At 42.8% G+C, this 12413-nt stretch overlaps 1 protein-coding gene across 1 annotated transcript; it reads left to right on the forward strand.

Annotated features, from left to right (window-relative positions):
- Window positions 1-10855: 10855 nt before the first annotated feature.
- LOC101644783 (putative protein FAM172B) lies at window positions 10856-11982 on the forward strand. Its single transcript, XM_013005642.2, has one exon. It carries the CDS (start codon window positions 10856-10858, stop codon window positions 11927-11929), a length of 1074 nt encoding a protein of 357 aa, XP_012861096.1. The 3' UTR covers window positions 11930-11982.
- Window positions 11983-12413: the final 431 nt, after the last annotated feature.

Consider the following 12413-nt stretch of genomic DNA (forward strand, 5'->3'; position numbering starts at 1 on the left):
GGACCTTATTACTTGTTATCTTGCCCCCTGAATGCCAAAAAAATACGAAAGCATGACCAAAGGCATTTACTGATCAAAGACACCAGAAAACTGTGGCTCTCAAGCTGAAGTGAAATTACTGTTCAAGTCTTATGAGAAGGGACACAAATGACACTAGCTAAACATTGGGCATTTTTCTGACATGGTCATTTCTGGGAACTTGGAAAGCCTAAAGAGAAAACGTTTATTAAGACTTTACTTAAAAGCTTACTAAGACATTAATATAGAGGCAAATACATATGTACACACAATCATACATTCATTTTTAAAGGCAAAAAATATACAAAATATACAAAAAAACGAATTAACACTGCTCATGCAAAGGATTTTCAGGCCTTCAGCTGATTGCCTCAAGCAGTAGTACCCTAGAGACCCAGATTCACTGGCCTTTACAGTCAAGGCTGAGAAAGTTTGAGGTGCACTGTCTTTGGGCACTCTTGAATAAATCTGGAGTTAAAAAAACACAGCAGCTCGTAGCTGGGGGGTTAAAGCAGTGGGCTATTAAACTAACAATGAAGGAGGTTAACTTCACAAAAGCAGACTGCCTCCGTTTTCACAAAACCCCAAGTTCAGCCCAAAGCTTAGCGACTGCACTAACAAGGCTCCTTTCCATAAAGATTTCGGCCTTAAAAACCTTACAGGGCAGTGTTACTCTGCGCTACGGGGTCCCTAGGAGGGAATGGGCATGGACTGCACGACAAAGGGTTTGGTTTCGGTTTCTATTAAAATAAGCTATGATGGGGGAAGGAACAATTGATTCTGCAGGGTCATCGGGGTACGCTACACGTACTAAAAAAGCTAAAGCCCTGGTCCGCGCCTCCGGTCCTGAAAGTGCACGCGGGCACTCGGGCCCTGGCTGGGCCCGACGCTGCACAAAACTCGCCCGGGAGCCTCGCGCCTGGCGACTCCACGCCTGTGCGCCCAGGATTTCAATGGCCCCCAAATGGAAGATGGGTCACTCAAGCCCCCAAAGCAATCTCAAACAAATGAACAAAACCGAGGAGAAGCTAAACCCCAACTTCACCCTTCGGCCTTTCCATCGCTTCGGGGAGACGCTGGGGCGGCCTGCAGGGAAAGCGGCGACGCGGCGGTGCGCGTTACGGGGGGACCCCGCGGGGAGCGAGCCCCGCCCTCCCCGCCGCCGAGTGGGGGTGGGGAGCCCAGCACCCTAAGGCCGGAGGAAAGCGGGGTCGGGCACCGCGAGCACGGGAGCACGGGAGCAAGGAGGAGGAAGGCGTGGCCGCAGGGCCGCAGGCCAGCCCGGAGGGCCGGGGCCTCCCGGGGAGTTCGCGGGAGCAGGAGAGTGAGGGGGGCGTCCAGGGGCCGAGGCGCCGAGGCGCCGGTGACAGCCCGGGCACTGTCGCGCTCGAGGCGCGGAGGAGGCTCCAGAGCCTCCATTGTGCGCGTCCCGGTCCCCCGCCCCCGCGACCCCGGGCCCTGCGCCCGTCGCCGCCTCAGCCTCCATCTGCCCAGAGCAAGAGACCCCATGCTCAGCCCTCCTGCGACCCTTTCTCACCGGAGGAGGACCGACGTCGCCCAGGCTTCCTCTTGTCCATCTTCTCCCCCTCCGGCTGGACTCGCAATTGCCGTCGCTGTCACCTCGAGACCCCTCTGGCGGGGGGATGGGGGAGGGGAGGGAGAAAAAAACACACACAGAGGAAAGCGCGAGTTGCGCTTGCGCAAGAGCCGTCTCCGGGCTCCGACCGGAAATGCACCAGCCCCTCCCGCCGCCGCCCGGAAGTGCCCTCCCGAGGGGGGGGCGTCTCGCTGTGCGCTGGCTCCGCTGAGCGCGTCTGGAGAGCGGCTGTTGGCGTCTGGCCCTATGAGAAAGGGAGGCTGGGGCGAAATTGTCACCCGGATCTTAAAAGCTCTGACCTGGGTTGACCACAAATTAAAGTGGGAAACTCAAACGCTTTCTCCAGCTCCCTGGATCTCGCGAGGTAGCCCCCTACAATGACCAAAACGCTCTCTCTTTGCAGCATTCATTTCTTCACGGCCTCTCCTATGTCTTTGTCCTCGGTGCACTTCCTCAACCTTAAAGAGTAAAGACTGCAAAGTCACATATCGTCTCGAGCCCCCAAACAAATTATTTTAAATATATATTTGGTCTCCGGGTTGCAACGCGCTCGTACTTTCCCTTTACTGTTATGTAAATTGACCGGCACTTGGAAACAAAGGAACAAACCGCATCCCTCGCCCCTCGCCACAAGCTTTTTTTCCACAGTCACCAACTCTTGTTGCACATGCACCTTTGCATCGTGGAGGCTTCGAGCCTTTGTTGCTTTAAACAAAACTGCTGTTCAGACTCAGCAACCCTGTAGGGAACGAAGTAGAAGCTTGCACTAAAATTGGGCTAAGCCAGAACCGCTTGCACCTGTGCTAACTTCCATACAAACTTGACCTCAAGAATCTCATTTGTAACCCAAGTTCGGCCTGTCCCTACTGGTTGTAGTTTAACTAGGTCGGTGGATGAAGAAGAAATGCAATGCTATGGTACGATGTTTTTAAAACTCAAACTTCACGTCTTTAAAAGCCACCCCCAAAAAAGCTTTAAAAACCTCACTGCCATTGAGTCATTCTGACTCAGGAGGGCCCTATACAACAGAGTAGAACTGCCCCCGTGGGTGTCCCCAAGACTGTAAGTCTTTACCAGCGTAGAAAACTTTCTCTTTCTCCCCAGGGGACAGGGGAACTGCCAACCTTCTGGGTTAGCAGCTCAACTTGTAACCCAGTATAAAATGAGCCGGTTATGGAAAGAGGCTGGCTGTCAACTGGGATTTGTCAAACTAGCATTTTATTACATAGACCTGGAACGTGCCTCCTGGTACTTTACACTTGATTACCTTTGAAATTGTAGCCCTGGTAGCGCAATGGTTAAGCACCTGAAAGTCGGCAGTTTGGGTTCCCTGATGGTTGGCTACCATAAAGCCTTGGGATTTTCATGGCGCAGTTCCACCCTGCCCTAGGAACTCACTTTGAATGGGAATCAACTTCACAGCAACAGGTTTGGTTTCTTGGTAAATTTTTAAACCTTTTCATAGACTCCTCAGCTTACAAAAATCTCTCATTAGCCATAGGTGGACCTATGTAGGAGCCCCTGTGGCACTGCGAGTTAGGCATTAGTCGGCTAACTACAAGGTTAGTGTTTCAAGTCTACTAGCCAGTTCTGAGGGACAGAGATGAGGGTGTTTGCTCCTGCAAAAATTTTCAGTGGCAGAAACCCAACAGTGGGTTGCTATGAGTTTGGCATATATATGAATGCGAATTAATATGTAAAGAAAAATAATTGATGCATTTGAACTATCTATTAGTGAGGAAAGCAGAATACACCAAAGACTGCCAGGAGACTGAACAAATCTATTTTGGAGGAAATACAATTAGACTGCTCCTTGGAAGTTAGGATGGTAAGATTTCCTCTTGCTTACTCTGCACATATCAGGAGGGCCATCCTAGAGAAAGACATACTTGGTAAAGTAAAGGGTCAGCAAAAAAAAGGAGTCCCTCAACAAAATAGATTGGCACCATGGCTGCAGTAGTGGATGGCTGCAGACCGAAATATTATTGTGAGGATGGCTTGGGGCCAGGCAACTTTTGGTTCTGTTATACTAGAATTATTAAAAGCTGATGCCGACACAAGGCACCTAACAACAAAGCTTTAATCACAAGTTTAACAAAATTCACCAGAGCACTCTAATCAGAAGCAAAATGATAATGGAACCGTCCAAACCCAAAGAGATCCCAGAGAGCCTATAGTAAATCCTTCATCAAACCAAAACCCGTTACTTATTGGGTGCCACTCAAATGAGTAGAGCCCCCCTGTACATTCTCACACATCTTCATTCTAACAGAATAAATGCTGAATTAGAAGTAAACTAAAAGTGAAATTCACTCTAATGATTCTATTTAGAGGCACCAGTTTATTTCTGTTTAATAAATGGTAACATTGATTACCAAAAGAAATTTGAAGTTTAAATCAACTTTTAACTAACGAAATTAACTGACGGAAAAAAAGAAAAGAAAAAATTAACTGACTGAAGAACCAACGGAGTAAAATAAATAAAGAACCAGCGGAGTTTAACTCTTAGCCAGTATTATCAAGCGAGGATCAAAAGAAGGGCAAGAGACAGAGATCGAGGTGAGAAACGGTAACATAGCAAGAGAAAGCTTAAGTAGAAGTAATTCACTCTGTCTGCCAAACAGCTTTCCATTAAAGTAGTTCCTAAGCGTCGGCACTAAGATACTATTTACAGGAAATGAAATTATTAAAAGTTAATCAAATTATTCAGCTTGCAAATGTATCATATTTTAAACATATCTGGCCAAACATATCATATTTAAAACATATCTGGCCAAATTGAATATTTGTGTTAGCAAAGAGGGGTGAACCAGTTTGTTTTTTGAATTGGAACTGGTTTTGAATACCATATATGATAGATGACTTTTAGGCTCAAGAATTTTAAGTTTGTGGAGAGAAAATGTTTTGAGATTGATGAGGGCAATGAATGTACAAATGCACTTTACACAATTGATGTGTATATGGATTGTGAGAGTTGTATGAGCCCCTAATAAAATGATTTAAAAAAAGAATTTTAAGTTTGCTTTTAACAAATAGTATTGTTTATTGTTGGGGGTTTTTTTTAATCATTTTATTGGGAGCTCATACAGCTCTTATTGCAATACACACATATATCCATTGTGTCAAGCACATTTGTTTGTTTATTGTTTTAGCCTAACAGCTTCTCCTGCACAATAACCAATATTGCAAATGACTCAAGGATTATAATGTTGTTAATTTCATTGGTTCTTCTAAGGAAGTTATTTGACAACTCACTTTACTTTTAGACATTTTTATGATGTTTTATGTTAGTACTTTTAAATAACTTGTTTTTTAAAAGACACATCCAAAAAAGAGAATTATTTTGTGTTGGGTATAATGTGATTATTTTATGTATATTTGCCAAACACTGTACAGAAGTTTTACATTTTAAATAATTTTAAATTAAAAATTAATCAACCCAGAATTTTGTAGGAATAGAACAGGATTGACTAGCCTGATCTTAATTGATGTGGTTATTTGCTGGGTACTGGACACTATAAAAGGGGCCCCGGAGGCCTACTGGGTTACATGTTTGATTGCTAACTCAAAGGTCAGCAGTTCGAAACCAGGAGCTACCCCAAAGGAGACCAATGAGGCTTTCTACTCCCATCAAAAGTTAGTCTCAGAAACCCACGGGGCAGTTCTACTCTGCCCTGCAGGGACCTATGAACTGGAGTAGACTGATGGCAGGGAGGGAGACACTTTGAAGTTAGGCATTCAGTGCTTTGGGTGTTAGGATTTTAATTGAGCATTTTAAAAATTATTTTATTTTATTTTTGTTAGTGATGAGAATATACACAATATTCAGCGTATTTTTGTTTTAAGCAGTGAATACTGTTTTAATGTCCCAAGACATACTGGCAGAGTGAAAGCTTTCCACCCTTGTTTACCCGTTGATTAATTTTCTCTGTAGAGCTAAATGAAATCTACAAAAGGACTTTTTCATCACAAATGAATTAACGTTAAGTACAATTTAAACAGGTGTCGATGGTCATCTTGACCTCCCAAAATTTGTTTTAAAATTAAAATGAGCAATCTTGAATTCCCAAACTAAAAACCAAAGACTCATTGCCATCAAAGTGATCCCGTCTCAGAGCAACTGTAGAGGAAGGAGTGGTGGTTCCCGGTGAGCTTTCAAGACGGAAGCCTCAGCTTTCTCCCTTGGAGAGGCAGGTGGTTTCCACCTTGCAGTCAGCAAGTCACCTGCTGTAGGTTCTAAGGAAGCATACATTTACAAAGACACTTGGAGCCCTGGGCCAGGTTTGTTATTTGCCTCGTTTTCCTTAGTCGTTGATTGCTTTTATGTTTAAATGAGATTGAAACCACCAAAATCATTCTGATATGCAGGAAGTGTTTTTTCCATGTATAAATAAATCCATCGTTGACATGTGAGTCCTGAAAAGATATATACCAGTGGTTTGGGACCAAAAACCTCCTCCTTTTTAACACTGTCAGCAATTGGAACTATCCTACCGTCAGAGAATAGTCTTAAAATCCAAACTCACTGCCATCAAATCAAAAAGCCTGCAGGATTTCAAGGTGCTTGAGTAGCAGTAGTATTTTGCCTCAGAGGGCATAATATTCCTGCAGAATTCTCCTTAAATCTCTAACCTTTTAATGGTTAACCTTTTAAAGGCTCTTAGGAGCCTCAAACTTTAGGTTGGCCCTGGGGCTGAGCTCAGGCATCCTGTGTATACCAGTATTATCTTTGAAGTATTCCACTTTAAATGTTTGCTTGTGTCTATAAACCATGTAATAGAGTTGATTGATCTTAACGAGAAATATCGTGAATTCTGTGTTACTATTACGTAAAATTAAGGCTTTATGGGAAACAGAAGGATTTCTCCCAAGTTGTCTCCCCAAATATATGCTAGACTTAGCTGCTTGCGAATGACCATACACTTGGAGGTCATCAGGAGTAGCCATCTAGAGCAAGCAGACACCACTCTTTATCCCACAACTAGTAGGGCCCACTCCCTTCTGATAGTTGTCTGTTTCCTTGTAGGAGACCCCAGAGAGGTCAAACCCGCCCAAGGATGACGAGGTTAGGCTGCCATCATGAATCTAGGGTCCACCCATCTTGTCACATGTATATCCCTAGACCTTCCCATTCCTATGGGCACACCCCTAGCTCATCCCCTTCCTGTTACACTTAAGCCTATCATAGATCCCCTTCCTACAATGTGTATGCCTATTGTACTGCCCCTTCCTGTGACGTGTGTGGTTACCTGTAATCATGTCCCCCTAATGAGATATAACCCTTGGTTAGCAATAAAGTGGGGGCTCTCCTGTTCTCGTGGCTGGGCTCCCCCCACGAGGACCACCAAGCGGGGCTGAGGTGAGCATGCTACCATGAAATGTGTCTGACTCCGTTATTCCAATCTATCCTCTACCTCTCATGCTCTCAATGACTTTACTATAATCTTTACTTATTATTGCTGTACAATTGCGCCTACCAGGCCTGTAATGATCTGTTGGGGACCCCCCTTCGCCCCACAAGGTGAGTTAGTTAATTGTGCCAACCTGGCCGATAATCACATGTGGGGCTAATTGAAAGGCAGAGGGATAAATGGGTGGTGAGCCTTGCCTTTCTAGCTCTCGGGTCCCTTGTTTTGCGGTGGTCTGGTCGCACCAGGGTGCAGCTGCCTTAGCAGTTCCCTGCTTCTGCTTGCAAGATTGACTTCCTACAAGACATCCCTAAGGAGAAGCCATATGGACCTATCCCGATGCAGCCCTGGGTGCTGGAGCAGCTGTGTGGAGACCCCTGCTAGTGCTGAGATGCTTGTTCGTTCACTGACTCAGCTTTCCTCCTGCAGTCGGCATCATTGCCTCTGTTTTGTGAGGTGGAGGACTTTGTGGACTGGTGTTGGGTTAATGGGTTAATGTTGGACTTGTGGGCTTGGGCAGCATTGGGTTGGGATGTTTTCGTGATGCACACTTTCTTTACATAAAACTCTCTTATACATGAGTTGCTGTGGATTTGTTTCTCTAAAGTACCCAGACTAATACACAAGGCTTCTGACAGTTTCACTTTCTTTATCATGTATTCTTTGGTACCCACTGACACACTGGTACTTAGCTATGAGTAGTCCAAATGAAGTCTTATTCGGATCTAGGAATACACAAAACCAGCGAAGCCAAAATCTAGCTGTCAGAATCACACAAGAGTGTTTTGTTTTGTTTTAATTATCTGTTTCCAGGTTCCACCTAAGATCTATTAAGATAGAGTCTAATGATAGTGAGACTTAAGAATCTATGTGTTCCCCAGACATAGCTGGTTTTTAAAAAGGACATAACTAGATGATAGGTTTCAGGATGCACCTTGAGAGATGAAACCATAGAGAAATACAAGATGGTATAAAAGTCAGGGGAAATACTACTTTTGAAGGGAGGAGAAGGGCTGTCTTTACAAGAGAGCACTTTTAGAGTAGATGGCAAAGTTCTGTTTCTTGATTTTGTGGTCGTAACAAGGGTTTGTTTTTTTTCTTAAGCAGTTTATTGGCATTTAATTCACCTATCATACAATTCAATAGTTCAATCAAGACCAGAAGAGCTGTACAATCATTGTCACAATCAATTTTAGAACATTTTCTCACCCCCAACCCCCATCGTTAAATCACTTTTAAACTGAGTTGTGTAACCATCATTAGTTCAAGAGAGTACTCGCTCCCTCCCCCCTCCTACATGCATTGTTTGCTCCCTCAACCCCCTCACCCTCCCTGTCTTCCAACCCCCACCCCTACCTCAACTATAAATCCTTGCGCCAGTTCTTATCTCTGTGCCTCTACTCCTTCTGGGCTTCACAAACTGGAAAACCCAATAAGAAGTTTTCCTTATAATAATTCACTGAACTGTTTTTGAAACTTGGCCTACCTAATCACTCTTATTAACTTTGGGGAAGTCCAAGACTTCTTCAAGTTTATATGTGTCTCTGTCTCAGGTGAAATAAATACAACCCTTTTAGTCTTTCCTGAGAAGAGGTTCAGGAGCCCTGGTTGGTGGCACTGTTGGATAAGCATTGGACTGCTAACTACAAGGTCAGTGTTCAAACCCACCGGCTGCTCTGTGGGAACAAGAAGAGGCTACCTGCTCCCGTAAGATTTATAGCCTTGGGAATCCTATATTGGTTTACTATGGTTGAATATCAATTTGATGGCAATTAGTTTGGGACTTTTCTTCATCCTTTCCTGTAGAACCATAGGCAAAAGGATAGGGAGGTGGGGGTGAGGAGAGCTATTTGCTTGCTTTTTTTTTTTCCTTTCGTGCCTTATACACATATAATTGTATACTGGGGATGCCAAAAGGGTAATTGATAAAATTTTCTCTGAGGGCACAGGATAATTGTAGGAAGAAGGTTTTTAAGATTGAAAACTGCATTGATGAGAAAAAGGTTAAGAAATTTGCAGCAAGGAATATTTTCTTTCCATTACAGCAATGGACTTGCTCATTCGTTGAGGGTAGCAATGGCTGTCCTAGGAGAATTTCATTGGGAAGCTTTACCCAGTACACCCCACAGCCCTGACCTTGTCCTTTCAGTCTTGTTTGTTTTTTGTTTTAACTTGTTGTGGATTGGGGAAAGGTTTACAGTGCGAGGTTCATTGCCTTGCTCATGCTTTAAAATTTTGTATCCTCTTTATTTTTAGTACAGAGAAAGGCAGTTTTCAGTAGAGCATCTGAGCGAATATTTTTTGTGTGAATATTTTTCTTTCTATTTAGTATTTTACAAACACACTTTTAAAACAGAGATTATTACATTTCTTTTTTTTTAATTGATTGATTTATTTATTTTTGTTATTACTTTTCTTTACGAACCTACATATCCACTCCAACTTCTACAACACACTCTCCTCCTCTTTGGGGAGGACAATTCAACAATAGCCGGTGAAATGAAAGATGTTCATATGACCCAAAAATGTCAAATGTGATGAATGCATAAAATTATAAACTAGGACTACATTTATTCATGTGGATAAAAATCAGAATGTAAAGTGAAAAGCAAGGTTAGATAAGATAATCTTTTTTATCTCCCATTTCTCAAAGAATAGGTTTGTCCTGTGTATGAAAGAACTATGTTCGATGACTTTTACAGATATTAATTCTCACAACAGCCTTGTGAAGTATATGGTGGTGGCCCTATTTTACATTTATTCATTAAAATATATACATAATTTTTATGATAATACAAACATATTTTGCAATATATATATATATATACATATTATGTACATGAGTCTGTTCTAAGCACAGTAGATATAGCTGTGAATCAAACAATTCCTACATTCATGTAGTGTTCATTCCAGTCGGGGAGAGAGATTTTAAAAAAGACTCTACAACAATTGTATCCCAGGTGGGAATATTTCCTGTGAAGAAAACAAGGCAGGGTAGAGAGAGTAATGAGAGAAATAAACTGAAACTCAGAAGTTGAAGGTGAAGAAACTGAAGCTCATATAAGAAACCTGCCGAGGATCACGCTATACAATTTAAATTGGGAATTAAACAGTGGAGCCCTTCTGACGTAGTGCCTTACGTATCAGACTACTAATCAGAAGGTGAGCAGTTTGAATATGGGAGAAAGAGGAAGCTTTCTACTCCGTAAAGATTTACAGCCTCAAGAACTGTTCTACCCTGTCCTAGAGTCTCTGTGAGTAGAGATCAACTCAATGGCAAGTTTGTTTGAGGGTTTAAACTTAAATCAGTCTTATTCTAGAGCAGGGGTTCTCAACCTCCCTAATGCCTCCATCCTTTAATACAGGTCCTCATATTTTGGTCAAACCGCCCCCCAACCATAAAATTATTTTCGTTGCCACTTCATAACTGTAATTTTGCTACTATTATGAATCATTAATCGAGCAACCCTGTGAAAAGATTGTTCCACCCCCAAAGGGGTCGCGACCCACAGGTTAAGAACCGCTGAAGAGGCTTCTCTTGAGAAAGGACGGTTAACTCTAGCAGTCACTCCTCCTTAGGAAAACACGTTAATTACGCAATCACATCTCAGCGCAGCAACACTAGGAGAAAACGAGCTGCTAATGGAACAAGATGGAGAGCAGTCTAGAAAGGTTGAATACTTTGGACAGCCAACAAACTTCCCAAAGTACCAGTTCTGTGTAGAGTCAAAAAATTCCACTGGAAAAGTGAGGAAAAAACTTTAAAAAATGTTAACTTTGTTTTTTTAATACTGATGTACATCTTTGTTCCTTTTACTTTCAGTGGTTACCAATGACTCAGGAGCCAAGCTTCCAAACAATTGTTGAGCAGTGTGATTTCCTAGAACTGAAGTATGACTTCAATGACAGAGGTGTATTGAGACACACGGAGACACAAAGGCCTTTTGTCTTTAATTATTATGAAGATGTCTTTGAAAAAAATATCAAGCGCTACCAGGCCCTTGGCCATTTGCTTGAACAATTCATTTATGAACTTTTGGAGAAAGTTTGCAAATTACAAAAAGTACATATCCCACTTGACACTGATGAAGAATCAAGAAGGTTCTTTTTCATGAATGAGAGTGCACTAACCAATCATCATCCTGCTCTTCTTGCCCTCCTTCAAGACCATGGGGTTTTTCAAGCTGGACAGTGGAGTCAGCAGGCAGTATTACACCATGGCCTTCACCAGGGAAGTCAGATACCGTGCATTCAAATGGCATTACAGGCGCATTATGGTGTGATTGTGGCAAACCCCAATGACAGCTTTGCGGGCCTAAAAATGGAAAAAGAGTGGGAAAGCCTTTGGGCACAAAATATTGAACCCTCTTCCCTAAAAACAATTGAACCTGACAGCTTTGTATCTCTCCAGCAGCCTCCCCAGTGTGTTCCAGAGAGACACAGCATCACCCCAGAAGAGCATGTGGCTTACATTTGGGATCACTTCATTTCAAAGACGGAAGGCCAGAATGTTGTCTTCATTGCTCATGGTTATGGAGGGTTGGTTTTCATGGACTTACTTGCTCGTAGAAAGTGGGAAGTGATGAATAAAGTGTGTGCTGTTGCACTTATTGACTCTGAACATCATGTAGGCCATCAGCTGGGAAATGACGGTCAGTTATTAGCCTGGATAAAGCACCACTGCCGTGAATGGGTGACAAGTCCTAAGCCTTTGGATAAACCCGCAACTACTGTTTTGAGAAAAGATTTTCCTATGGTTTCGGCTGGCACAGAAGAACGCAACTTGGCCCCTTCTTCTAGCCTCCAGTCTGTTTTTAAATACTTCAAAAAGGCTTTGAAAGCCAAAGCAACTATTAATTTCTCTCGGATGCCAATAGCAACTAGAAGCTCCACAAAAAGAAAGTAAAGCACATAAGTTGGTTTTTGTTATCTAAGATTTTTTTTGGGGGGGTGTCCTTATGTAAGTCTAGAAGGACTTGCAGCTCACGCACAGTACTGTGTTCTGGCTTGAGATTTGACTGGTTCCTTTGCAGACAGACCCTCTATCCCCCGTTGTAGCCTAGTGACATACGACCGAATCATTGCCATCACGGCACTGAGGAGGAGGAGGCCAGTTGGAGGTGCTTTGTAATGAAAAGCTAATTTCCTAAAGTTTATAAGTATCGCACCACATTATAGTTTGGGGAAATGAAACTTTAATTCTGACTTTGATTTCTATAGTATTATGAATGCCTTATTAATATTATAAGTGAATATAAAGAAAAATAAATATCATAAGGAAAGCCCCATTTGTATATGTATGTTTTTTTTAATTTTTTGGTTGTGTGTGTGTGTGTGTGTGTGTGTTTACTCATACTTCCAACTACTATTTGAGTACCAGTAACTGCCGC

The sequence above is a fragment of the Echinops telfairi genome, unplaced genomic scaffold, assembly GCF_000313985.2.
Source record: "Echinops telfairi isolate 266 unplaced genomic scaffold, ASM31398v2 ScPeMD7_6;HRSCAF=24_0, whole genome shotgun sequence".
Classification (NCBI taxonomy): Eukaryota; Metazoa; Chordata; class Mammalia; order Afrosoricida; family Tenrecidae; genus Echinops; species Echinops telfairi.

Bases quoted from the DNA above. Each gene is read 5' to 3' on its own strand.
- LOC101644783 (XM_013005642.2), top strand. From the start codon at position 10,856: ATGACTCAGGAGCCAAGCTTCCAAACAATTGTTGAGCAGTGTGATTTC.